Raw genomic sequence first — 26,196 nt, 5'->3', positions numbered from 1 at the left:
AGCACTCCATCCCCATTACCACAACTGAAAGTGTATGCAGGCATTCCCACATAACCCCTGGGTGAGTGAGAACCACCTCCCCCAATTGAGAAACACTGATTTAAAACACTGCCTTAACAAGGGGCTATGATAGATTTCATACATGGGAAATTTAAAAGGCTGAGCTGCAAATTGACAATTCAAAAATTCATCCTGAGTTCCTAGGTGGTTTGGCTGGGATGTTTGCTGTCTGCAGAACTGGGGAATACACTACCTTTAATGTTGGGCACAAACTCTAAATCAAACTCTGCTCATTAGTCCAGTTGGCACTGAGAAATGTGATTTTGAGCAGTATTTGATTGGTACTATATCTTATCCTTGGAGCTCAATTCAGAGAGGATTGTTTCTGCTGGTACCACTCTTAAGTAAAAACATTCATTTGAAGTTACCTTCAGTGATATGCCAGTAATTCCCTTTGTACTAACACCAGGATTTCTAGTTAAGGCATCCTTAAGTTTTCCTATTTTGACAGAATTGCTTGGGCACTTACTGACCAACAGAGAATTCTACCCTCCAATAAAGCAAGACTAGTTCTATTAAAAAGCAAAATATTTAATCATTATATTTTTAATACAATTTTAAAATCCTGGATCCCAAGAGGTCTTGGCTAGAACTTCATTTTCTTCATAACAAACAATTCTATCTCCCACTTTGAATTCTATCATTTCTTCATCCAAACTGAGACCACAGTCCATTCCAGTTTTGATGACTGAAACGTCATCTTTATGGTGTTTCAGGGAGGTTAATGAGCCTTTAAAAGAAAGAAAACATGGTTCATACATTCAACAAATAATAGGCACTTCACTAAGTGCTATGTAGTCTGGTGTTAGGATTTGAGTGAGATAAACCAAGATAAAAGATTGCAGGCAGAATCAAGAAAGGATAGAAGCAAGCAAATACGATGCTGAGTGGAGAAGACATGACTGGAAAGGTAGTCTTTTTTTTTTAAGTTTAAAAAATCAGACTGGGGGACTAACAATCTTGGAATCAGACCAAATGAGGGAGGGAATCCAGCAAGAAGTAAAAGATTTCAGGCAGTTAGAATTGTCAGGTTTCGGTGACTGGATATGTTAACAGATTTTGATGTTGCTTACCCTTCCAAATAATATCTCCATTACGGATTAACTTAAATTTTTTTTGCTTTTCTAGCTGTCCTTTTTGGACTCTGCAGCCAGCCACAGGAACTTTTTTCTTCCCTTCTGTTATGGAAAAGGTAGCTAGTATAGAAGCCTCACCTTTAGGAAGAAGAGAACATTAAGTACACAAAGTAAAAAATTCAGAAAAATGCATAATTTCTAACATTTTGTAAAGTAAGAAAAATGATAAAAATACAAACTCGTGCGAAGAAATCCTGGTTTTCTTTGACTCAGCCAACTTTATTTTCCTGACCAATGTTAGAAATAAAACCCAGAAAATTCTTGGGAAAGAAAATACAAGTGCTTACCAAAAGAGTGAATAAAAGAAAAATGGGACTCCTTTTTTTTGGCTGAGTAAAATGCACTAGAAGGTGATAACTGATGATAAGATTATTTAGTACAATTCCTGTCTAGATCTTCATGAAAACATAGTTGTCAGCTGTCCCTCAATTTATTTTCTAGTCTATATCATCTAGATCACCTGATTTATTTATTTATTTTATTTATTTATTTATTTATTTTTAATATATTTTATTGATTTTTTACAGAGAAGAAGGGAGAGGGATAGAAAGTCAGAAACATCGATGAGAGAGATCGATCAGCTGCCTCCTGCACGCCCCACAGTGGGGACGTACCTGCAACCAAGGTACATGCCCCCAACCGGAATCGAACCCGGGACCCTTGAATCCGCAGGCCGACGCTCTATCCACTGAGCCAAACCGGTTCGGCTCACCTGATTTAATATCATCACTGGTCATTTATATACTAATTCTGTGATTTAGCTTAACTTTTTCACTAACTGAAAACTAAATTCCAATAATACATTATAATACGTGAATGAATTTTTTAGGGTTAGTGTTATTTGGTGCTTGCTTACTGCTAGGAACCCTCATAACTTAGTTTTACAAATTGCTCTTAGCACAAGAACATACAAACCTCTGTATGATCATGTTTAATTGGTGAACTGTGTAAAGGGTATATTGGAGAGAGCTCCCTATACTTCTGTAATTTTTCTGGGTATTTAAAACTACCATCAAAATAAAAAGTGTACAATATCTGTATATGGGGAGGAAAGAACACATAAAATGATTCAGTCATCATGAATTTAGCCTTTAATCTGCCCAAGGAGTATGCTAGAGAATCTTTTTAAAATTTAATATTTAAATGTGAAGTACATTTTTTTCTCATGGTCGATGTCTCTGCCAGCTCCAGGACAAAATCAATGGCTCCTTCATGACACCTTAATAATCTTTATGCCTCCCACCCTAGTCTAATTTGTTTCATAATTAGCTGTCCATGTCTAAACTTGAGGGCAAGTTCTTATTGCCTTACGTGCCTTGTATCCTCAGGGCCAAAGTTTTTCAGAGGGCAAGCGTTTATAATACATATGAAGTTACTTTGAATTCTCATGTGTGGTATTCATTTTTTCTAGAACACAGGATATGTATTAGAACAGTGAACATTTCAACAGTAAAATACATTTCCCCTTAACTTTACTTTCAAGTGTCATTTACAGCACTTCAGACATGAATGTTTAAAAGTAACAGTCAGTGAACACTCACCTACTGTGTGCTCTTCCACAGTGCAGGGCAATCTGCTGCTCAGTTCTTCCTGCAAATCTTCAACAAGACGGTAAATGACTTTGTGAAGTTTAATTTTTACTCCTTTCTTTGCAGCTGACTCCTGGATAACTTTGCCTGCGTTCACATTGAAGCCATATATAACACCTGGCAATCAGAAATATAATCAATAAAATAGCACAACTATTGCACCAAACAGTTTGTCTTTTGAATAGAAACTCAAATCTAAATTGTTTTATTTCCTTCTATGTAATTAAAAGCTAGTTGGGAGAGAAGAAATTCTATAATATTTTTTCTCACGAAAACTAGTAAATTTTCAAATTAATAAAAGGACTTTATAAATTCTACTAGAGGCCCGGTGCATGAAATACATGCACTCGGGAGCGGGGGGGGGGGGCAGTTTCTCAGCCCAGATTGCGTCCTCTCGTAGCCCAGGAGCCCTCAGGGGATGTCCAACTGACACTGGAGTGGGCCTAAGCCGGCAGTTGGACATCCTTAGCGCTGCTGCAAAAGCAGGAAAGGCTCCCACCACCCCTGCTGCGCTAGCCAGCTGTGAGCCCGGCTCAGGGCTTCTGGCTGAGTGGTGCTCCCCCTGTGGGAGCGCACTGACCACCAAGGGGCAGCTCCTGCATCTGCCCCCTGGTGGTCAGTGCATGTCATAGCGACCAGTCGTTCTGCAGTTTGGATGATTTGCATATTAGCCTTTTATTATATAGGATTTTGGCTTAACAAGGAAAATTTCTTTATTGTTTTAAAAATCCACCCATTCATCTAAGAAACATTATTTTAAGTGCCATAATGTGTAGGCAGCATGCTAATTAAAGCTTTGATTTTTATAACCAGGGATATAAGAAAAAAAAATACGGGTTGAAATATACATTATTTTTATAACAACTCTATTATTATTATTATAATCTTACTGTCCACAACTTTTGCGATTTATTTACTCTTAGGTGTTTAGCTGCTCAAAAATACTTAATTGGTAAAGTTCAAAAGTTATTTAAGAAATGAAAAAAGTTCTATGAAGCTGTACATTTTGCCAAATTAAAATTAAAGTATTGCCCTGACCGGTTTGGCTCAGTGGATAGAGCATCGGCCTGCAGACTGAAGGGTCCCGGGTTCGATTCCGGACAAGGACATGTGCCTTGGTTGCGGGCACGTCCCCAATGGGGGGTGTGCAGGAGGCAGCTGATCAATGTTTCTCTCTCATTGATGTTTCTGACTCTCTGTCCCTCTCCCTTCTTCTCTGTAAAAAATCAATGAAATATATTTAAAAAATAATGATAAATAAAATTAAAGTATTTAATCTTGGGGGAAAAAAGCAAAACAAAAACCTTGGGGGAAAATCTCACATGAAAAAAAGTTAATGCAAACAGCTTAAGAGCAAAACAACCACCTTGAGAGTCTCATCATTAAGAAGCATTCAATACACTATATTACACAGTACAATGGTAGGCCAGCGATTTTCAACCTTTTTCATCTCAGTGACAAACTTAGCTAAAAAGACAGTCATGAGTTCCCTTTTTCTGTATCATAAGTTTGACAAATAAACAGTCCCCTTTCCTTCTAGGCATTTAAACCTAAAAAGAGCTTTTTATCTAATTACTAAAAACTGTGGCACACCAAAAACTGTATTTTTTGCTGATTTAACAAAAAGAAGTATAATTTTGATTCATTCACACTGGACAGCTATTGTGTTGACTGTTGTCATTTTTTCATTTGACAACCTAAGGGAAAGAGGTCAGTACACCTGACTAAACAGTCAGGTATTACATGTTTTAAAAATTCTTGTCTGGCTAGTGTGTCTTAGTAGTTGAGCATTGACCTATGAACCAGAAGGTCATGGTTCAATTCCTAGTCAGGGCACATGCTTGAGTTGCAGGATCAGGATGTGCAGTGAAACATCATCATTGATGTTTCCATCTCTCTCTCCCTCTCTGAAATAAAAAATATATTTTAAAATCCTATATAATAAAAGGCTAATACCCGCACTGACCACCAGGGTGCAGATGCTCAACGCAGGAGCTACCCCAGGTCAGCGCACTCCCACAGAGGGATGCGTCACTCAGCCAGAAGCCCTGAGCGAGGCTCACGGCTGGCGAGCACAGTGGCAGTAAGGATGCCCGACTACTGGCTTAGGCCCACTCCCCCGAGCCGTCAGTCGGACATCCCCTGAGGGTTCCCATACTGCAAGAGGGTGCAGGCCGGACTGAGGGACCCTGAGTGCACATATTTCGTGCACCGGGCCTCTCATATCTACACTAATAAAAGAGAAAAATGGTAATTGGCGTATGACGCTACCCTTTTCATTGGCTAATCAGGGCTATATGCAAATTAACTGCCAACTAAGATTGGCAGTTGACTGCCAACAAGATGGCGGTTAATTTGCATATGTAGGCACAATGCAGGGAGGCGAAAGGGAAAGCAGGAAGAAGCCCCCTGCCACTCCTGCCACTGACAGTGATCGGAAACCCAGGGGGGAGCTAAGAGCTGGGGGGCAGGGCAAAGGCGGCCCTGGGGCCACCTTTGCCCTGCCCCCCAGCCATGATCGGAGAATCAGGTGCCTTTTCCGCCCTGGCCAGTGATAGCAGGAAGTAGGGGTGGAGCCAGCTATGGGAGCTGGGCACGGTCGAAGCTGGCAGTCCCAGGAGCTAGGGGTCCCTTGCCTGGGCCTAAAGTGAAGCCCACGATCGCGGGGCCGCTGCAGCTGTGGGTCCCCGCTGCCCGGGCCGGACACCTAGGCCAGAGGCGTTAGGCCTGGGCAGGGGTGGAGCCTGCAACCGCGGGGAGCTGGGGGTCCCCTACCCAGGCCTGACACCTCTGCCGGAGGCCTCAGGCCTGGTCAAGGGGCCGATCCGGTGATTGGTGATCGGAGGGTGATGAGGGTCAACTCCTCTGGCCAAGGCATCAGGCATGGGCGGGGGGCTGAGCCGGGGATTAGGGAGATATGATGGTCCCCTTGCCCAGGCCTGAAGCCTGGGTCAGAGGCGTCAGGCTTGGGTGGGGGGTGGAGCAAGCGATCAGAGGGAGATGGGGGTCCCCTGCCCAGGCTTGATTCCTGGGCCAGAGGCCTCAGGCCTGGGCAGGGGCCAGAGCCAGTGATCGGGGGGAGATGGGGGTCGCCTGTCCAAGCCTGACACCTCTGGCGGAGGCGTTAGGCCTGGGCAAGGGGCCGATCAGGCGATCGGAGGGTGATGGGGGTCTACGCCTCTGGCCGAGGCATCAGGCCTGGACAAGGGGCAGAGCCAGCAATCGGAGGGGCCTGGGCTGGGGGCAGAACCAGTGATGGGGGGAAATGAGGGTCCCTGGGCAAGGGGCCGATCCTGCGATTGGAGGGTGATGGGGGTCAACGCCTGAGGGCTCCCAGTATGTGAGAGGGGGCAGGCTGGGCTGAGGGACACTCCCCCCCACACACACACCCAGTGCACGAATTTCATGCACCGAGCCCCTAGTATATATATAAATTAAAATTCTTGCAGCACACTGGTTGAAAATCGCTGTGCTAGACCAGTCAATGTCCATAAAATACTTTGAGTTAACCAGCATTACTGAAAAAACCTTTTCAGTAGTAGTTAACATCTAATTCTAATTAAGTCAGGCCATGAAGTAGCTCCTTCCTAATGATTTCATTAATCACTCAACAGTGTTGGTGCTTTGCTAAGTGATAGACTTAGTTAAAGGCAGTCATAAGTTCCCTTTTTGTGTATCATAAGTTCGACTAATAAATAGTCCCCTTTCCTTCTAGTCATTTAAAACTAAAAGGAGCTTTTTATCGAAGATTGTAAAATTATCAGTGAACAAGGAAAGTACTTGAATAGGCTGATTACAGTGTTAGGAATACTCATTAGTCTAAATTGGGTGGGGAACCAGGAGGAGTGGGAAGAGGGGACAGAAATGGTACTTTCAAAAAAAACCCAAAAAAACAAAAAAAAAAAATGACAAGTGGAGCTGTGGCTAAAATATTGCACAATCAATCCACCCACCCCAATTGATAGCAGGGACTCCACCGCAACAGGAATAGTGATGCTGGTGGGCAAATGTCAGGTGCGACGAGCCAAGCAACAAAAGACAGAAGCAAATGGCTCAGTGAGTTTTAGGGAACACAGTTAAACAGGAATGGAATCCTTACCATGAAATGCTTCAGCAAGGTTAACATCATTTTCACTAATATCACCCACACCAAAATGTACTAATTCAAGCTCACACTCATGTGAAGCATCATAGGTATCCATAATGTTCAAAATGGTCTCAACAGAACCATCAACATCACCTAAAGGAAGCAAGTTTAAAATTATTGGTGTTAAGAGTTAGGCATTTAAATGATGATAATCTATTTAAGACCATAATAGGAATAGTAGTTACCACTAAATACACTTTAATTTAGGTTTAGCATTATAAATATCTACTTAATTTAATAGAATATAATTAAATGTACATTTACAACAAAATCAACTAGAAAAATGTTTACTAAGAAAATCTCCACAAGAGGGAGGAGGTGAAAGGGTGAAAGAGGTCAGTAGGTACAAACTTCCAGTTATAAAAAAATGTCATGGGATGTAATGTACAGGTGGTGACTATAATAATACTGTACTGCATATTTGAAAGCTGCTAGGAGAGTAGATCTTAAAAGTTCCATCATGACCTGGCTGGTTTGGCTCAGTTGACTGAGTGTTGTCCCATGCACCAAAAGGAGGTCGCCAGTTCAATTCCCAGTCAGGGGACATACCCCAGTTGTGGGTTCAATTTCCAGTCAGTGTGCATATGGGAGGCAACCGATCGATGTTTCTCTCTCACATTGTTGTTTCTCTCTCTCTCCCTCCCTCCCTCCCTTTCCCTTCCTCTCTATATAAAATCAATAAAAACGTAATATTTTTTTAAAAAGTTCTCACGACAAGAAAAAACATGGTAAATATGTATGGTGATCGATGTTAACTAGACTTACTGTGAACATTTCACAGTAAATACAAATATCGAATCATTATGTTGTACACTTGAAACTAATATAACATGTCAATTCTACCTTAATAAATATAAAAGTCTCCCCCCCAAAACACTGAGATACTTTTGGCTTAAATTTAATTGCTCAAATTAACTGTGAGAATGAAGAAATACAGATATTCCAAAAGCGAGTTAAGTAAAATCTTTAAAAAGTTACCTTTAATAATTATAGGAAGCATATTTGAATCTCTTTCTACTTTCTCTTTTGGCCTTAATAACTTTTGTTCTTTTCTTTCTTGGTACTTTATAAATGACCTCTCCTTCCAGTGCAGATTGCCATACTTCTCACGGTCCTTCCGGTGCGCCTCTTGGTGTTCCTTTCGCTTTTCTTCTATTGTTTTTAGAGCCTCTTTATTTTTCTCCTGCTCCTGCTCATACTTCCTCCAGTCAACAACTTCATGTGCCCTTGCCTTTACAGGGAAAAATCAGGCATTATTTAACTAAAAGCTTTGTTTTTCTTCCACTATGAAATTAGTTTAACTCATATGAAAGTTCTAATTTTGTAAGTTTCAAGAAACCTATAAAACTTTCATTTGAAGGCTTTGTATATAAATGAAATGACTTCATTTAAAAACCCTATCTCAAATTTTAAAAAATTCTACAGCCAAATTCTAAAAAGGCACCACTGGCTCCCTCATAGACTAGAATAATTAATAATAAGTTAACATTAATTTGGTATAACATTATAGATTATTTAAAATCATTATATCCGAGCTAATATATAGGAATTAAGCTTGATATACCTCAGATTCTACTTCAAGAATTTCATCTCCTGCAGAAGGGAGGTCTTTCCAGCCTATGATCCCCACTGGCATGCTGGGGTAGGCCTCATTAACTGATTTTCCATTTTCATCAAACATTAAGCGCACTTTTGCCCAACTCTTCCCAGCAACCAGAATTGAGCCTTTTCTCAATGTTCCTCTTTGAATTATTGCTGTAGTAACAGGACTAAAATGAAAATAAAGTTATTAATTCTTAATGCCATAATCAGGATGTAATATTATTTTCTTAGTAAAGCAAAGATTATTTTTTCATTTAAAGAAAAATGTTTTTGTCCTAGCTGGTCTTCTCAGTGGTTAGAGCATTGGCCTGAGGGCCATGGGTTCGATTCTGGTCAAGGGCCTTGGTTGCAGGCTTAATCCCCGTCCTGGTCAGGGTGCATGTGGGAGGCAACCAGTCCATGTGTCTCTCTCGTATAGATGTTTCTCTCTCTCTGTCTCTCCCTCTCCCTTCCATTCTCTCTACAAAATCAATGAAAAAAACATCCTCTGGTGAGGATTAACAAAATATATATATGTTTTTATTGACTTTTGAGAGAGGAAAGGAGAGAGACAAAGACCGATTGGCTGCCTCCCACATGCCCCCTACTGGGGATGGAGCCAGCAACCTGGGCATGTGCCCTGACCAGGAATCAAATCGGTGACCTTTTGGTGCATGGGATGATGCTCAACCAACTAAGCCTCACTGGCCAGGGTGAGCAAGAATATCTTTTTGAGACTTAAAAATACATAATATTATGTATTTACCACTTTTCAGTTTCTCAAGCAGTTTTTCATACTACAAAAACATTTCTTCACAACTGTTAAAAAGGTTGAAGCAACCCAAATATTGGAATGATAAGGAAGGATAAAGAAACTGCAGCATACACATACATAAAATGAAATATTATGCAATCTTAAAAACACACACACACAAAATCCTGTCACATGCTACAACATGGATGAATCTCAAGGTCATTTATGCTAAGTGAAATAAGCCAGTCAAAAAGAAGAAATACCATATGATTCTACTCATGAAGTATCTAAAGTAGTCAAAGTCATAGAAACAGAAAATGGAAAGCTAGCTGCCAAGGACAGGGTGAGTGAGAGAGAAAATTAGTGTTTCATGGGTATACAGTTGCCATTTTGCAAGATGAAAAAATTCTAGATTCTATTGCACAACGATGTGAATATACTTAATACTACTGAACTGTACTCTTAAAAATGGTTAAGATGGTAAATTTGATAGTTATGTATCTTTACCACAAAAAAACAACACATTTCTTATAAAGTTACTAGAGGCCCGATGCACAAAGTTTGTGCAAGGGGCTCGGCCCTCGCAGCCCCAGCTTCGTCTGGAAGGTCGTTCCGGTCATCTGGATGGTCGTTCCACTGTTTAGCCATCCAGTCTAATTAGCATATTACGCTTTTATTATTATAGATGGTAGTGGAGGGTGCAGATAGCTGAGTGTTCTGACAGAATCCTACTCCCCTTTCTTTATTTTGTTAAGCAGTGAGAAGACTTCTTTTGCCGATAGGGAGGAAAACTAAAGACGGCAACACCATGCCAAAGACCTTCTTATATGTTATGTTAATGGGCAAGGACATAAAGAATTTAGAATCCTTAAAATGCAACAACTGCTATTTCATTCCAATTTATGTTAGTCTAATCAGGCTTTACCAGTTCAGTCATGTCAGTGTGGAAAAAAAAATCAAACAAATCGAATACTTAAGTCATGTAAATGTGACTACTTGGTGTATACAGATAGTTATTATGGCCTACTAATAACTGTATTTTGTGTTCTCTGTGCTAGTGCAATAAAATGCTTTTCAAAAAATGCTTTGAAAATATTATTCATGGACTAACCATAACATGCAAGAAAAATAACATTATATGATCAATTCACAAAAACAATAGAACAAAATTATTAAAAAGTAAGCATTTTACTAGACCTACCCTCTTCCTTTGTCTGTGAAAGATTCTATAACTGTTCCTTCCACTGGACCTGTGGGGTCTGCTTTCAATTCTAATATTTCTGCAAGAGTAATTGTTGCCTCTGCCAAAGCCATCAGGTTATCCCCCTTAACAACAAAACGAGTTGTTAACATACATTAATATCATCTGTAAATGGAAATACTAGGGTCAGAAAGCCAAATAATCCTTGACAATTATATTTTTCTCTTTAAGTATTAAAAGCATAATTATGCAATTGTAAGGAAGGAAGGGAGGGAGAGAGAGATAAACAAGAAAACCTGATCCAGGGACAGATATTGCAAAGAACAGTGGCTATTTTTTTTAAGGCCATTAGTGGTGCCTGTTAATACCCTTTCATAAACACATACTTCATTCTCTCTTTTTCTCCTCCATCTGTCTCTGTAACTGTGACTTCTTCCTCTAACCCTCTTTACAATGATACTTCACATTGAAGTTCTATTCAATGTGATAAACTTTCGCATCTATTTTTTTCACTTGATCCATTGTAACTACCCAACTGTGCAAAAATAAAAATTCACTTCACCTCCCTGGATCTCCTTTCCTCAAATGAAGGACTAGATTACATGATTCTTCCACCTTTCATGATCTATCTTTACTACACTTTCTAGAGTTTAAAGATCACGCAGCTGATAACTGGTGATGGAACTGATGAGCAAGGGATTTTTCATTCTCCCTGTCAGCTAAGAGATTGCTCAAAGTTGTTAGAGAGTATAAAACAACAGAGACAACTGTGAACAAAATACTTTGCTTACCCATCTAGTTATTCCTAGTATTTATTCTAATTTATAAAATGCTGCTCTGAAAAACAATGCTGGGGTTGTTTCTTTGCATAATGTAGACCTCTATATGCCTTGAAAAAGGAGGCCAAATCTTACTTCCCTGTCCCTCTCTCCTACCTCCCTCCATTCCCCAAGAATCATCTCTGCCATGTCCCCAGATTTGCCTAAGCAGCTTTACATCTATCTATTCATCTGAAGGTATATGGACAGAAAAGGTGGCCATGTCTTCAAATGCTTTAATCTTACCATATGACTTTCAGAATGCAATAGCAATCCACGTATAGTGGAAAGATAACAAAGTAAGGTGGCATTTTATGAGTATCAATAGCATGGTTATACTATTAAAGAAGGCATAATTTCTAAGCATCTTGGAAGTAACAGAATTAGGAAAAATAAAGATAAAATGAGACTTAATTGAAAAATTGTGGCCAAATACAGCACCATCCCTCAGTGAATGATCGGGGGGGGGGGGGGGGGGGGGAGTCTGTATTATGAGTAAATGATGGAATATGATAAGAATGGACAAAAATGGAAATTGTTATTTAGCAGCAACCTGCACAGGATAAAAGAATTAGAAAATGCTGTCACAAAGCAGGTACTGAGCTTCCTTGGTGTTTTTCAAACAGAAAAGAATAACTGGTAATTTAAAAGAAAACAGAATTCATCATAAATAACATTATAAAACTTATAACAATTTAATTCCCAAAAAAACTGAGTCAATCACTCACAAACTGAACCCAAATGTTTCTTCTTTGTATTAGTGAAAATTTTTTATTTGTTTAAATCTTAAGTGCCCTAAGACCTTGATAGTTTTTCACTGTAAAAGCAAGCACTTTTTATTAACAACTGTATTTCATTTTTGCTTAAAACAGTCTTTAGCCAATACATACCCTACCCTCATCATTCAATATTTATTCTTCTCATTCTAAGTATCTCATAATAAGAAAAGCATTAGGTTTAGACCCCATTACCAGCTATGTAGCCCTGGATTGGTGACTGACCTTTCTGAGCCTAATTTCTAATCTGCCAAACCAGGAAGATACCAGTTTTGCCTAGTACCCAGAGAATTCTGAAACAACAGAAATTATATGTCAAAATGCTCTTCAGGCATAATGCACTATAAGCATTCCCATCTGAGCACATCATCTATGCGTTTACCGTAAGTGCAGAGACATGCACTGCCTGTACATCGCCTCCGTAATCTTCACACACCACATCATAAGCTAGCAGTTCTTTCTTCACTTTTTCAGGATCAGCCTCAGCTTTGTCACATTTGTTTATGGCAAGGACAATAGGCACTGAAAGAGACAAAGTTAAGAAGAGTGCAAATGGCACCTTTAATCCCAGGTGTTGACAATGAAGACACCAACCTGTTCTGGCTTTCTCTTTACTCAGTGGATGTACTTATCTAACAAAAGACCTAAAAAGACCCACTCTTTAGACCCACTGTACTCTACTTTCTACACACAAAGGATTGCAGCTGTCAGATGTCAAACTGCAATTATAAGCAGATTCTGAATTAAGAATAGACGCTAAGATGATTTAAAACAAAAAGGTTTGTTGAGTAGAGAAAGGCCTATCCTTAAACCTAAAAGCAAGATGAGCAATTATACGGGAGATAATCTCCAGAAAAAGATCAAGAGAAGATTCTAATTGAATTCCGGTGCCATTAGATGATTTGCCTATTCTTTCTAGGGGCTGCTGACTCATTGTTAAAACCTAACATTTTACCCTGGGGTGAAATTAGGAATCATTACCGTGAACTTACCTTTGGATTTACAGCAACTATTCATACATTTAGCTTGGTGATACATAGTAGATTCTCAATAAATGTTTACTTAATGAATGGACCAACCAATCTTATAATCTACCTGTTATTTCTAAACATACTCTCTCATTAGAGAAATCACACAAAATTCTAGCAGATAATTCTCTTGTTGGGTTTCACCAACTGTAATTTTCTCAGTTAGCAAAGGAACATAAATTGAAAACAAACACACAAAAAAGCTCTGTGCCCCGGCTGGGTGGCTCAGGTGGTTGGAGCGTCATCCTGTGTACATACCCCAGTTGCAGGCTCAATCCTCAGTTGAGGTGCATATGGGAGGCAACCAATTGATGTTTTCTCTCATATAAATCGTCTCTCTCTCTCTCTCTCTTTCCCTCCCCCTCTTACTAAAATAAATAAATACATACATACACACTTACATAAATACATCCATAAATCAATCAATCAATCAATAAAATAAACAAATCCTCTGGTGAGGATTAAAAACAAAACAAAACAAACTATGCAATCCATAACCTACTACTGTGAAAAAGTACATGCCATATAGATAAGACCAAAAGAACAGGAATAGAAAGCATGATGTAAAAAATATATCATAGTGTGGCTCAGTGGTTTATTTAGTGTTGACCTATAAACCAGGAGGTCATGGTTTGATTCCTGGTCAGGGTACATGCAGGGGTTGTGGGCTAGATCCCTAGAGTGGGGGGTGCAGGAGGCAGCTGACCAATGATTCTCTCTCATCATTGATTCTATCTCTCTATCCCTCTCCCTTCTTCTCTGAAATCAATACAAATATATTTTTAAAAAATATCATGTATCTTAACCAACTGCTCTGTTATGGGATCCCTGGCAAATTTATCACTCTCTTCTTTTTATTATATTCCCTAAAATCATTAAGAACAGAGTTCATTCCACAAAGGCAATTTTGAGAAGTTAAAAAGGAAAGAGAGTAACACTGAAAGCTAGATCAGATGCCAAATAAACAGTAGAGAAAGAACTGTACTTGTGATCACAAGTCCCAAATTGAATCCTGCTACACTCTTCTAAGTAGTAACGTCTGTGGGAAAATAATTCAACTGTCTTTGAGCCTTATCTGTAAGAACAGCTATAATAATCCTGAGATTGCCATGAAGACTAAATGAGCAACATGGGCACTATCCCAGAACTGTGGCTCTTGCCATAGCACCTTGAGCATCTTTGGCATGCTGAATGGATTCTACCGTTTGTTTCATCACTCCGTCATCTGCAGCTACAACCAGTATGATAATGTCGGTGACCTGAGCACCCCTGGCTCTCATCGCTGAGAACGCAGCATGTCCTGGAGTATCGAGAAAGGTTATCTTCTCCCCGGAAGGCAGAGAGACTGTGGAAACAGAAGTCCAAGAACACTAAGAACTCAAACAGGTACTTTCTCAACATGAAGAAATATATGTGACATTATCAAACACAACTAATTCTTTAAAATAATTTTATTCCTTCAATTAATCTTAATCAGAACAATTGATAACGTACCAGCGAAACCTGTAGGATTTTCTTTGCATGTAATAATTTCAAACTAAAACTCTTCATATTTCTGGAATATAACTACTTTCATAAATGTACCAAATAATATCTATTCTGGAGAGAGAATACACTGAGGATTACACAGGTAGCCACCCCTGCATTAGCAAACATCAGCTGCACTACTGCCTTGAATAACAAAGGCTATTTCATATACAATCGGTAGCTCAGGATTTGAATCCAAACGCCTTGTGTTTAAACTCTGGCTTTGCCACTTACTAGCTGTGTACGTACCTTAACCAAGCACCTTAACTTACACAAGCCTCAGCCTCCTTATCTGTAACTAGGAATATTGATACCTACCTAATGATATTTTTTGAAGATAAAAAAGATAAAGTATATAAGGTGCTCAGCACATTGGTGGGCACATGCTAGGAGCTCAGTAAAGGGTAGCTATTATTTATTGCCACAACCTAGCATTGAAGAATTTAAGCTCATTAACTAAGAATGGGCTAGAATAGAAAGATAATATAATTTTCTTCTTACAGAATGTACAAAATAAACTTTATTAACCACTTGCTCTATACTTCATCAAACCAATGGCTTTAACCTTGAGCCTTTCCTTTTACTTTGAATTTGTACATTTCATACTATGACACTAGGTTTAAGGAAGAATATATGGAGTTCCCAAGCACATTGTCAGATAATTTGTCTTCATACCAAGAAAGGCACCAATGTGCTGAGTGATGCCTCCAGCTTCCATTGCTGCCACTTGAGTTTTTCGCAGCTTGTCAAGTAACGTCGTTTTCCCATGATCGACATGGCCCATTATAGTTACCACTGGGGACCTTGGGATTAATAAAGCTGGATCTGCCTGGGGCCTACAATTAACAGCAAAGGAATTTCATTCTTAAACATCAGAACGGTTGATAGCCAGTGAATTGATTTGCAGTTATCTATGTGAACTGCCATTAACGATAAGACCTAACATTCAGCATTCCTTAGACCAAAGTATTTTCCTCTTCTATACATACGACTTATGACAAAATACATGACTACACACGTACAGTTGACATCTTCATAACAATGAGCAGAACTGAATAAGAAATTTTAAGATTCAGGATAAATATATAAACTTAGAAAAATAACCCTTAAGAGTTTTATAATAACCTGAATATACTGATGCTTTAAGCACTTCAAAGAAAAGTTTAACATCATTTTAATTGCAAAAGAAATTTTAAGGCAACCTTTCTATTAAAAAGTGTGAATAAAGCTATGTGGTCTCCTTCCCCCAATATATATTGTTACATTTTACCTTCTCACGGCATCTTTATTTTCTCTGACTTTGTCCTGTTTTAATTTGCTCCATTTTAACTTCATTCCTGCCTTCTTTATCACTTCTTTGATCCAGACTTCATCTAAATGTGAGTCTGCTTCTAGTGAATCTATGTCCATAGTAGTGTTCAATAAAGCTTCATAAATAAAATCTGGGTGGAATAGATAAAACCTTTTAGGTTCATGAAATTAAATGTTCAGAAAGTGACCTCTATTAATAAATGTCCACATAAACAGTACACTCAATCAGAGAAATAACTATATAAGCTATCTGTTTCTCTAATGTTAATAAATCACAAAGAAGCTGAAAAGAAAATGATCTTTAAAACATAATGCATATATCCCCTAGCTGGTTTGGCTCAGTGGATAGAGCATTGGCCTGCGGACTGAAGGGTCCCGGATTTGATTCCGGTCAAGGGCACATGCCTGGGTTGTGGGTTAGATCCCCAGTAGGGGGTGTGCAAGAGACAGCGGATCAGTGATTCTCACCATTGATGTTTCTCTCTCCCTCTCCCTTCCTCTCTAAAATCAATAAAAAATATATTTAAAAAAATACAATGCATATATATAAATTGGAATTTCTGCACATTCATGATTATTTAGAGTATTTATATACCTGATGAACCATATGAATCATCAATAAAATATTAAATTGCATGTTGTATATACATTTAGTATTGAGTAGTTTATCATCGTCTAGTTCAGGGGTGGGCAAACTTTTTGACTCGAGGGCCACAATGGGTTCTTAAACTGGACCGGAGGGCCGGAACAAAAGCATGGATGCAGTGTTTGTGTGAACTAATATAAATTCAAAGTAAACATCATTACATAAAAGGGTACGGTCTTTTTTTTTTTTTTTTTTAGTTTTATTCATTTCAAACGGGCCGTAGTTTGCCCACGGCTGGTCTAGTTCTTTGAAAACTTGTAGTTAATATGTCATGCATATACAAATGTGTGTGTGTGTGTATATATATATATATATATATATATATATATATATATATAGTCAATTATTGTTATTCACAGTAGTTATGTTCTATAAAACCTTCATGAATACTGAATTAGCAAATACTAAATCATTGCACTGAGGGGACATACAGGGTTAGGTTCCTTTAGCCTGTAATCATACAATTTTCATTAGCCAATCAATACATACCTTGTTTTAAATGTTTCTGTTTAAAGATATTTTATTTAGTAGACAATATTGTTGATTCATTAACCCTGAACTCACGGCCAACAGCACTATAACTAATACCAGAACAAAGCTTATCTAACACATGTATTTTCTCTGTCCGGCATATTACAGCCTTCCTGCAGTTAATAGCACTAAACAGCACTTCAGCACTATGTTTAGAGGCCATTTAAAACAGTGAAATCACCAACAGAAAGTACAGAAAGGCAAAAACATGTGGCACTAGATAAACCACAAAAATTACACTTGCTTACAGTATGAGAGCTGAAACAAGAAGGCAGAATGCTGCCTCACTGAACCTTAGCAGGAATGTGTGATAAGGCAACTCAAAATTTTCACCCCTCTGCGTGTGTTCGGGAACGACTGAAAAAACACTGCGAGTATTGATTTGGGGGCAAAATACGTTTTAGAGAATTCACCAATACAGAATCCCCAAATGCTGAGACTCAGCTGCATGCACATACACACACACAAACACACACATAGTATCTCAACATACACACACATTCAATTTATTTATTTATCTATTTAGAGTGCCTAGAAAATCTTAAAATCCTATATAATAAAGAGCTAATATGCAAATAGATGTCACACCATCATGCCCTCACACCATCATGGCATAATGGCTCAGACAACTCAACACTGGGGAGAGAGGAATGGGGACCAGCCAGGCTGCGGCCTGGGAGAGGGACAAGCCACCCGCCCTGTGATCCCGGGTGCCAGCAGCTGTGCCTGCAGCCCGGGAGAGGGACAATCTGCACGCCCCACAATCCTCGCGGTCCCGGGTGCCAGCAGCTGTGCCTGCAGCCCGGGAGAGGGACAATCTGCACGCCCCACGATCCTCGCGGTCCCGGGTGCCAGCAGCTGTGCCTGCAGCCCGGGAGAGGGACAAGCCACACGCCCCAGTCCCAGGCACCAGTGGCTGGGGCTGCAGCCTGGGAGAGGGACAAGCCACCTGCCCTGTGGTCCCAGGAGCCTGCGGCTGCGGCCCAGGCAAAGCTGCCTACCCATGGTCCCCTGTGGCTGCGGCCAGCCCAGGCAAAGCCGGCCCAGGCCCTGGGTGCCTGCGGCTGTCCAGAGGGAGGGAAGCCCAGGTCCCAGGTGCCTGCAACCAGCTGGAGGAGGGAATCCTGGGTCCCGGGTGCAGGGTGAGGCAAAGGCAGTTAGGGGCGATCAGGCCAGCAGAGGAGCAGTTAGGGGTGATCAGGCCAGCAGAGGAGCAGTTAGGGGCAATCACGCAGACAGGCAGAGGTGGTTAGGGGTGATGAGGCAGGCAAGCAGGCGAGAGGTTAGGAGCCAGAGGCCCCGGATTGTGAGAGGCAGTCGGACATCCCCCGAGGGGTCCCATATTGGAGAGGGTACAGGCCGAGCTGAGGGAACCCCCCAGCACCCCATGTACAAACTTCATGCACTGGGCCTCTAGTATATAATATTTACTTGTTTTTCTTGGTCTTCATTTTATTTAATGTGCTTTTTGTTTTGCTTTTGTTTTCAGGGGAGTGCAAACATAGTTCCCCACTACCACAAATTACGCTGTCAAGTTCCCATGTTTGGGGAAATCTCAAGGGTTAGCACAATGAACAAGCCTCGCCCTGGGAAAACCACCTTGGGGAATCATAGTATCTCCCCTGCCAGGTAAATATTAATATGCTTTGTTTTAATTTCAGTCATATTTCCCAGTGGATGATAAATAAATGTACCTGTTATGATAATGAAGTTAGTAGTCTTATGTTTCCAGACTTTCAGTCACCTTATAAATATACTAGAAGCCCAGCGCGTGAAATCGTGTGGCCCCGCCCACCCACGCTGGTCTTTGGTCGTTACGGCGTTAGGGCCACAGGCCTTTTATAATATAGATTTTGGAAGAAAGGTATGAAATAAAATCATCCTCACATAACCAAACCATTACACTAAAAGAACATCCTATTCAGTAATATGCTGGTATAAGTTTACTCGCAAGGTTCTCAAAAAAAAAAAAATTTCTCTGATTTATTGTATTTCCTTATTTCTATGGTGCAAATAACAATTCTTGAGAGATAATTTGGTTTGTGAATAAGAAAAGCGTAGGCTGTGGAGCCAAAATCCCTGGGTTCAAATCCTGGCTCTATCATGTACTAGCTGTGAAATCCTGGGCAATTATGTATCCTCTCTATGCCTCAGTTTCTCAACCTATAAATGGGGATAATAATCATACCTACCTCTAGGTGCACTGTGAAAATTACAGAGTTAATAAAGTATTAATAAATAGTAGCAGTTCAATGAATATGAGTTATTATTATTAATTCTTTCCTTTTTCCAAGACTCTGCTTTACTTGTCATTTTATTTTGCTACAGTCATAGGCTATTTTTGTTTACTAAATTTTAATGTCAGGTTATAATAATAAAGACTCATTCTGTTCCAACAATCCCAAATTGGTAATAAATACATCAATGGTGCAATGAGGGATAAATATGACTATAATGCTATATATTTACAAATAGAAATAGTATTATTAAAAGTTGTAGTTAATACTATGAATATTTTTCTGCTGACACTACATATAATGTCAAAATTAGTGGAAAAGGGAATTCATAAAATTACAGAAAACCAAAGGGGAAGTAAATGAATACAAATATGGTCCCTCAGTCCAAAAAAATTATTTGGACTTAATCTAATATCTCACTAAATTTCTGAGAAAGGTTAGTTCAGATAAAATCATTTCCACTTTTATTAGAAGTGAAATGTTGGAGAACTACATTTGGCAAAGAGCCAAGAAACGAATTATAGTTTGTGACTTAAAGTGAAAAATATTGTAATGACAACTTTTTAAACTACCAGTCTAATTTTCATACTTGAATGCCTCAGTCTCATTGCAAATAAGATTCCAGGTATTCCATGTTCCCATTATTTTTCCTTATAAAATTATGTGGCTCACCTATGTCCTTTTCCATTGCTCTGGCCAGCTCCTCAACAGTCATTCCAATCCATACCTCCACCTCCTTTTTAGATTTTGTTGAAGATAACTGAGACTTCCGTGGCCTTACTTCCTATTAAAAGATCAGAACGCAGGAAGAAGAAACAAACAACTTTTAAGTGACAATTTATATTTATTCTGGAATATCTACCACAATCACAGCTTCTACTAAGAATTAACACTCCCATAAGCAGGTAAATCTCAAGACTAAATTTTAAAATCCTGCATCCTTAATTCACTGTTATACACCAATTTCCAAGAAACCAAATTCATCAGCATTACAGAACAACCAGAACTTCCCTTCTTCACCAAGATTTATTACCTGGAGGGTACCTGCATTATGGAATAAAGAGTCTGTAAATGACAAAATACTCAAAACGGACTTCCACTCATGGCTCCAGGCACTTTGATTTCAGACCAAATAATACAGTAATGCCAGAAATCTCCACTACCTTCTTTGTTACTAGAAGCCTGTATTGAGATAAAGCAGCCCCGAAGAGCAAGTCTGTTTGCCAGGACCCGGTGTGCTGCGGGGCCGGCCGCACTGGGTAAGCAGACGGAAACACACGCCTCCATTGTGCGAGCGCTCTTCTTTGGCCTAGGCTGTGCGGCTGTCTACAAACGGTGTGGAATCGTAGCAAGTTCTCCAACTTAAGCAACTTCTGGTTCATTTTCTCCTAGAAAAAAAAAGTATTAAAGTAGTATTTTGGTTAATATTTAAATCAAGTTAGCAGATATTAATTGGCATCTCCTCTACACAAAGTAAAGCACTAGAGTGACAATGAATACAAGTGGGGTCCTGCCCTGGAAGAGCTCCCAGTCTAGTCAGAGTTGAGATTCCATACTAACTCCTCTCTAGACATTACGTATTATTATCGTTAATGTTCCTACTATGACAGAACTGAAATATAGTAACAAAATTATAAAGGGCCTTTTTCACTCTTGAAAAACATCAGCTGATCAAATTAAAAATAGTGATTTTTCTAAAATGCAAATACGAACTCATCAGCTCTCTGCTAAACAACTACTAATGCCCCGCGCCCACCCCACCCTCCCCCCAGTTTAATGTACAACTTCAAAACATGCTGTATCTGTCCTCTGCTAACCTCACTTCCTTTCTTACATCCTTAATAGTCTCCTCACTCCTACCTCCCAGGCTTTTGTTATTCTTTTTTTAAAAATATATTTTATTGATTTTTTTACAGAGAGGAAGGGAGAGAGACAGAGTTAGAAACATCGATGAGAGAGAAACATCAATCAGCTGCCTCCTGCACATCTCCCACTGGGGATGTGCCCGCAACCCAGGTACATGTCCTTGACCGGAATCGAACCTGGGACCCTTCAGTCCACAGGCCAACCCTGTATCCACTGAGCCAAACCGGTTTCGGTGGCTTTTGTTATTTTACCCACTTATAATCTCCAAAGGTTTGTCATCTACTTTTTAAATTTTTTAAAATTGATTTTAGAGCCGAAACCGGTTTGGCTCAGTGGATAGAGCGTCGGCTTGCGGACTGAGAGGTCCCAGGTTCGATTCCGGTCAAGGGCATGTACCTTGGTTGCGGGCACATCCCCAGTAGGAGATGTGCAGGAGGCGGCTGATCGATGTTCCTCTCTCATCAATGTTTCTAACTCTCTATCTCTCTCCCTTCCTCTCTGTAAAAAATCAATAAAATATATTTTTTAAAAAAATTGATTTTAGAGAGAGGAAAAGAGAGATCAATTTGTTATGCCACTTATTTTTCAAAATATATTTTTATTATTTTAAAAAATATATTTTTATTGAGAGAAAGAAAGAGAAATTTGTTATGCCTCTTATTTATGCATTCATTCGTTGCTTCTTGTATGTGCCCTGACCAGAAGTCGAACCCGCAACCTTGGCATATTGGGACTACGCTATAACCAACTGGGCTACCTGGCCAGGGCCTGTCATCTAATTTTGAACCTTTCCATAAACTCCCTCTACTTGGAATTGTCCTTCAACATTCACCACTTTCCCCTCCCCCTGATCTCCCCGCCCCCCAGATACTTGAGAGGGAAGAAGACACCCCATAAAGATCTATTAAATAATGCTTTCTGAATATCATTCTTGGAATGAAAGAATTTATTGAGAGAATACTGCAACGGAATTCAACTCAGCAGTATACTGCTTTTCCTCCTGAGTCTTCTTGCCGGGGTCCAACCCCAGCGGGTCCAGGGGTCCCCAAAGGTGTGGACGGAGTCGGCGAAGAAGGAATGTCACGGAGACAGCGTTCAGTTGATCAGGAGCCTAGCCAGGATCTCCAGCCAGGATCTCCAGAGAGGTTCTGCTGGTTCTCCAGCCAGGTTCTGTCCAGGCTCTCCAGTCAGGTTCAGTGTCCAGGTTCCAGTCAGGTTCTCCTGCCAATCTCTGTAGTCAGATTCAGTCCAGGATCCCTTGCCATGTTCTCCCGCTAGGCTCTGTCTCTAGGCTCCGAGGCCAGTCCCTCTCCAGGATCCTCCGGCATGCTCTCTCCAGCAAAGTTCTTCTGTCTCTAGGCTCCGTGTAGATTCTGTCTTCTTGATTCTGTTCTAAGTTCTGAGTTCTGAGTTCTGAGTGTTTCTGTCTTGTTACAACTGTATTTATACCAGTTGATTCAATCCTATCAATCTCTATTACAAAGGTTAGGGCGTTTCTTATCTCCATTCCAGGGAGAAAAGATTATGTAGTTTAAGCATGATTGTTCATAGTTAAAGGGATTAATTACCCGCCTGGCACTTAGTTGAGGGGTTTTATTCCCTCCCTAACTTCAGGGGAAAATCCCTACCTGGGGATTCAACCTTTCTTGGAGAGGTGACCTTGGTTAAAACACAGCGCCAAGAAGGTGAGCAAACATATTAAGAACCGTATGCCATATATGCCAGGTCCCTTGAAACAGCAAGGATGGACCGGCTCCCGGCAAATTCCCCCTTTTTTATTTTTTAAAAGCAGGCATTAAAAAGAAAAACCTCAAATGCTCTCTTATATCCATTTTAAGAGTAGGATTGGCACTTTCCACTATTACCTGAGTCCTGATCTATCATCCCAGGGAGAGCTTGCCAATCCAGCACTTTCCCAGGGTGGAAAGGCTGCAGTGGGGTTAAGGATAAGGCTCCTTGGGCCTACCTTCTCCCATGCCTCTACATTTACCTTTCCGGCACCTTTCCTTCCTCAGAAAAGCATGGACGTATTTCTTGTATAAAGTGTTCCATCTGACTGGGAGTAACCTTAATTCCTCTGCTAGCAAGCACATATGTTAAAAGATCAATACAGAGTCTTTTTTCTTTAGACTCAGTATGGCACATCTTCTTAATCTAAAGATCAATACAGAGTCTTCTTTCTTTGGACTCAGTATGGCACATCTTCTCAATCTAAGTTCTGTACTACCCACCTTCTTACCCTACTTATCCTCTATAGGGGGGTCTGTAGCACCCTGGTGGAGTCCTATCCGTCCCGAGTGTGGGGTTCTCAATGGTGGGGGCTTACCTAAGGGAATCCTGTTCCAGGGGTTCCCAAAGGTGTGGACGGAGTCGGCGAAGACTATCCACCCTCTTCCTACGGTGGAGTCCGATCCGTCCCGAGTGCAGGGCGCTTACCTAGGGGTCCCTGTTCGGGCGCCATATGCCGGGGTCCAACCCCAGCGGGTCCAGGGGTCCCCAAAGGTGTGGACGGAGTCGGCGAAGAAGGAATGTCACGGAGACAGCGTTCAGTTGATCAGGAGCCTAGCCAGGATCTCCAGCCAGGATCTCCAGAGAGGTTCTGCTGGTTCTCCAGCCAGGTTCTGTCCAGGCTCTCCAGTCAGGTTCAGTGTCCAGGTTCCAGTCAGGTTCTCCTGCCAATCTCTGTAGTCAGATTCAGTCCAGGATCCCTTGCCATGTTCTCCCGCTAGGCTCTGTCTCTAGGCTCCGAGGCCAGTCCCTCTCCAGGATCCTCCGGCATGCTCTCTCCAGCAAAGTTCTTCTGTCTCTAGGCTCCGTGTAGATTCTGTCTTCTTGATTCTGTTCTAAGTTCTGAGTTCTGAGTTCTGAGTGTTTCTGTCTTGTTACAACTGTATTTATACCAGTTGATTCAATCCTATCAATCTCTATTACAAAGGTTAGGGCGTTTCTTATCTCCATTCCAGGGAGAAAAGATTATGTAGTTTAAGCATGATTGTTCATAGTTAAAGGGATTAATTACCCGCCTGGCACTTAGTTGAGGGGTTTTATTCCCTCCCTAACTTCAGGGGAAAATCCCTACCTGGGGATTCAACCTTTCTTGGAGAGGTGACCTTGGTTAAAACACAGCGCCAAGAAGGTGAGCAAACATATTAAGAACCGTATGCCATATATGCCAGGTCCCTTGAAACAGCAAGGATGGACCGGCTCCCGGCATCTTCTATTCCTTCTGCTCCCAAGACTGCGTTTCTACAGCTTTGCTTTTCAGTTTTTAAGGGGAGGAGCAACTACAATAATGTAAGAAGTATGTTTTCTCCTCAGCAAACATTTTCTGAGCAGCAGCTTCCGGCAGTGTGTTTGAGGTTGTTGATTCATAGTTTAATAAGCCAGAGCCCCTTCCTTCAGAGTTCACAGTCTCTAGGTGTTCCCATGTAATGATCCTCAGGCCCCTGAAACACCTCAAGAGTGGCGCATTGCCAGTACCTTCTTTCGGCACAAGTCCCTGGGCTAGGCACTAAAGTGTGCTCAGGAAGCACGGGGCTCCTTAGTAAATAAAAAATAATTTTAATGAGCCCCAAACCTGATTTCAGAAGGACGCACAGGAGGAAAGGCCCTGCACGGAGATTAACCAAAGCACAGATACGTAATTAAGGCCAGAATTAGACAAACACATTGGGGGCAATGATCCAAATATCAAAACTGGAAGGAACCTTACTTGTTACTTAATTCCAAGCCCCTCAATTTAGAGAAAAGAAAAATAGAGCCAGAGAGCGAGAGAGAAGAAAAGAAAAAAGAACCTTCTCGAATGTCATACCGCTAGTTAATGGCAATCAGGACTAGAACCCAGGCTTTCTGACACCCAGTTCGGCGCTCTCGCGCCGCTAGGAAATTCATGGAATCTGGAAAAGGATGTTGGAAATATCCAACAACATGCAGCTGAACTGGTGGAAACGTCTGAATGGAACTGGAGGCCTTGGGACTTATCTGAAAGGTAAAAAGAAGTCACTGTGGAGAAAGCCCGGACCTGGCGGCCTCGAACCCGAGCCCGACAACCTTGGGCACAGGGGAGGCTGGGACTGGGGTCCGCACCTGCCGCGGCGCTCCGGCTGCAGACCGCTTCGGAAGCCTGAAGTAGGGTCACGCAGGGGAGAAATGCATCCTGGAAAAGCGCAATGTGTATGACTTGTGCCACTGACACTCTAGGTCAAACAACATACGCCACCCGGACGACCGGCTGGGGGACCCCACTCACTCAGCTCCTGCAAAAGGCCTGCAGGCTCTGGACTCTGAAACCAGGCGCAGATCACCTTCTGGACCTGGGGGAACTGACGGTGGGTCAGTCCGTCTCCGAAAAGGTCCCCGCCACGCTTCCGGTGCCGCCGGAAGCGGTTCTTCCCCGAATTCAGAGGTCTGAATCCGGAATAATCGCTCTTGCCGCCAGGATCGGGGTGGGGGTGGGCGTTCCCCAGCGCGGGAAGCGCTAGTTCAATGGGTAGCCTCTTCCTGGGGTCAGCCGCGAGTGGGTAATCGCTTCTGCAGGTCCCTTCCTTTTCTAGAAGTTTATTACTGCTCTTCTGGGGCTGTGAGCGCCTACCCTCCGAGGAAAGTTAAACCCGGAAATGTGGGAGAAAGGATAGGTTCTTATAAGACACATACAAGGAAAAAATACCAGGGAACGTGGCAAATAGTCAGGTATTGCATGTTTTAAAAATTCTTGCAGCACACCGGTTGAAAATCGCTGGGCTGTTGTGCTGGAGGTGGTGAAAAGGGAAAGGACTTGAGAGGCAATTATGATGGATTAGCTATGGGGTGGCTGGGTGGTGGTGGTGGTGGTGGGGAGTGGAGATGGGCTTAGGGGAGGGATTCATGCCTTGCATAACTGATGGATGGCAGTTCAATCCCAAAGAGATTTCTAGGTAGACAATGTGCTGGATGCACTGCCAATTTTATCTCTTTTCATTCTTCTTTTGTAGCTACCACGGAGATCCTAC

The 26,196-nt window shown here is 41.1% G+C and overlaps 1 protein-coding gene and 1 pseudogene across 3 annotated transcripts; both read right to left on the bottom strand.

Annotated features, from left to right (window-relative positions):
- Positions 1 to 579: 579 nt before the first annotated feature.
- On the bottom strand, positions 580 to 25,591 carry MTIF2 (mitochondrial translational initiation factor 2). Of its 3 annotated transcripts, XM_059659800.1 has the most exons (16): positions 25,458 to 25,591; positions 25,295 to 25,364; positions 25,020 to 25,189; positions 20,506 to 20,730; positions 20,015 to 20,126; positions 15,888 to 16,059; positions 15,293 to 15,453; positions 14,259 to 14,435; positions 12,445 to 12,584; positions 10,469 to 10,593; positions 8,497 to 8,701; positions 7,911 to 8,163; positions 6,885 to 7,025; positions 2,738 to 2,902; positions 1,134 to 1,274; positions 580 to 790 (listed from the first exon to the last, which is right to left on the bottom strand). In XM_059659800.1, exons 4-16 carry the CDS (start codon positions 20,722 to 20,724, stop codon positions 618 to 620), a joined length of 2,184 nt encoding a protein of 727 aa, XP_059515783.1. In that variant the 5' UTR covers positions 20,725 to 20,730; positions 25,020 to 25,189; positions 25,295 to 25,364; positions 25,458 to 25,591; the 3' UTR covers positions 580 to 617. The 3 variants fall into 3 exon arrangements, with proteins under 3 accessions (XP_059515783.1, XP_059515784.1, XP_059515782.1); XM_059659801.1 differs by lacking the exon at positions 25,295 to 25,364; XM_059659799.1 differs by having other exon boundaries at positions 25,295 to 25,567.
- Positions 18,593 to 18,742, bottom strand: LOC132214118 (U1 spliceosomal RNA; annotated as a pseudogene).
- Positions 25,592 to 26,196: the final 605 nt, after the last annotated feature.

The sequence above is a fragment of the Myotis daubentonii genome, chromosome 12, assembly GCF_963259705.1.
Source record: "Myotis daubentonii chromosome 12, mMyoDau2.1, whole genome shotgun sequence".
Classification (NCBI taxonomy): Eukaryota; Metazoa; Chordata; class Mammalia; order Chiroptera; family Vespertilionidae; genus Myotis; species Myotis daubentonii.
The sequence above is the reverse complement of the archived record's forward strand: the minus strand, read 5'-3'. Positions and strand labels throughout refer to the sequence as shown.

What these genes read in the sequence shown, in the direction of transcription:
- MTIF2 (XM_059659800.1), bottom strand. Translation starts at nt 20,724, where the DNA reads ATGAACCAGAAGTTGCTTAAGTTGGAGAACTTGCTACGATTCCACACC. An exon ending in GCATGCCAAAGATGCTCAAG is followed by an intron (nt 12,585 to 14,258) that starts GTGCTATGGCAA and finishes TGTCTCTTTCAG; the next exon opens with TGCCTATTGTCCTTGCCATA. An exon ending in TGCATGTCTCTGCACTTACG is followed by an intron (nt 10,594 to 12,444) that starts GTAAACGCATAG and finishes TTTGTTGTTAAG; the next exon opens with GGGGATAACCTGATGGCTTT.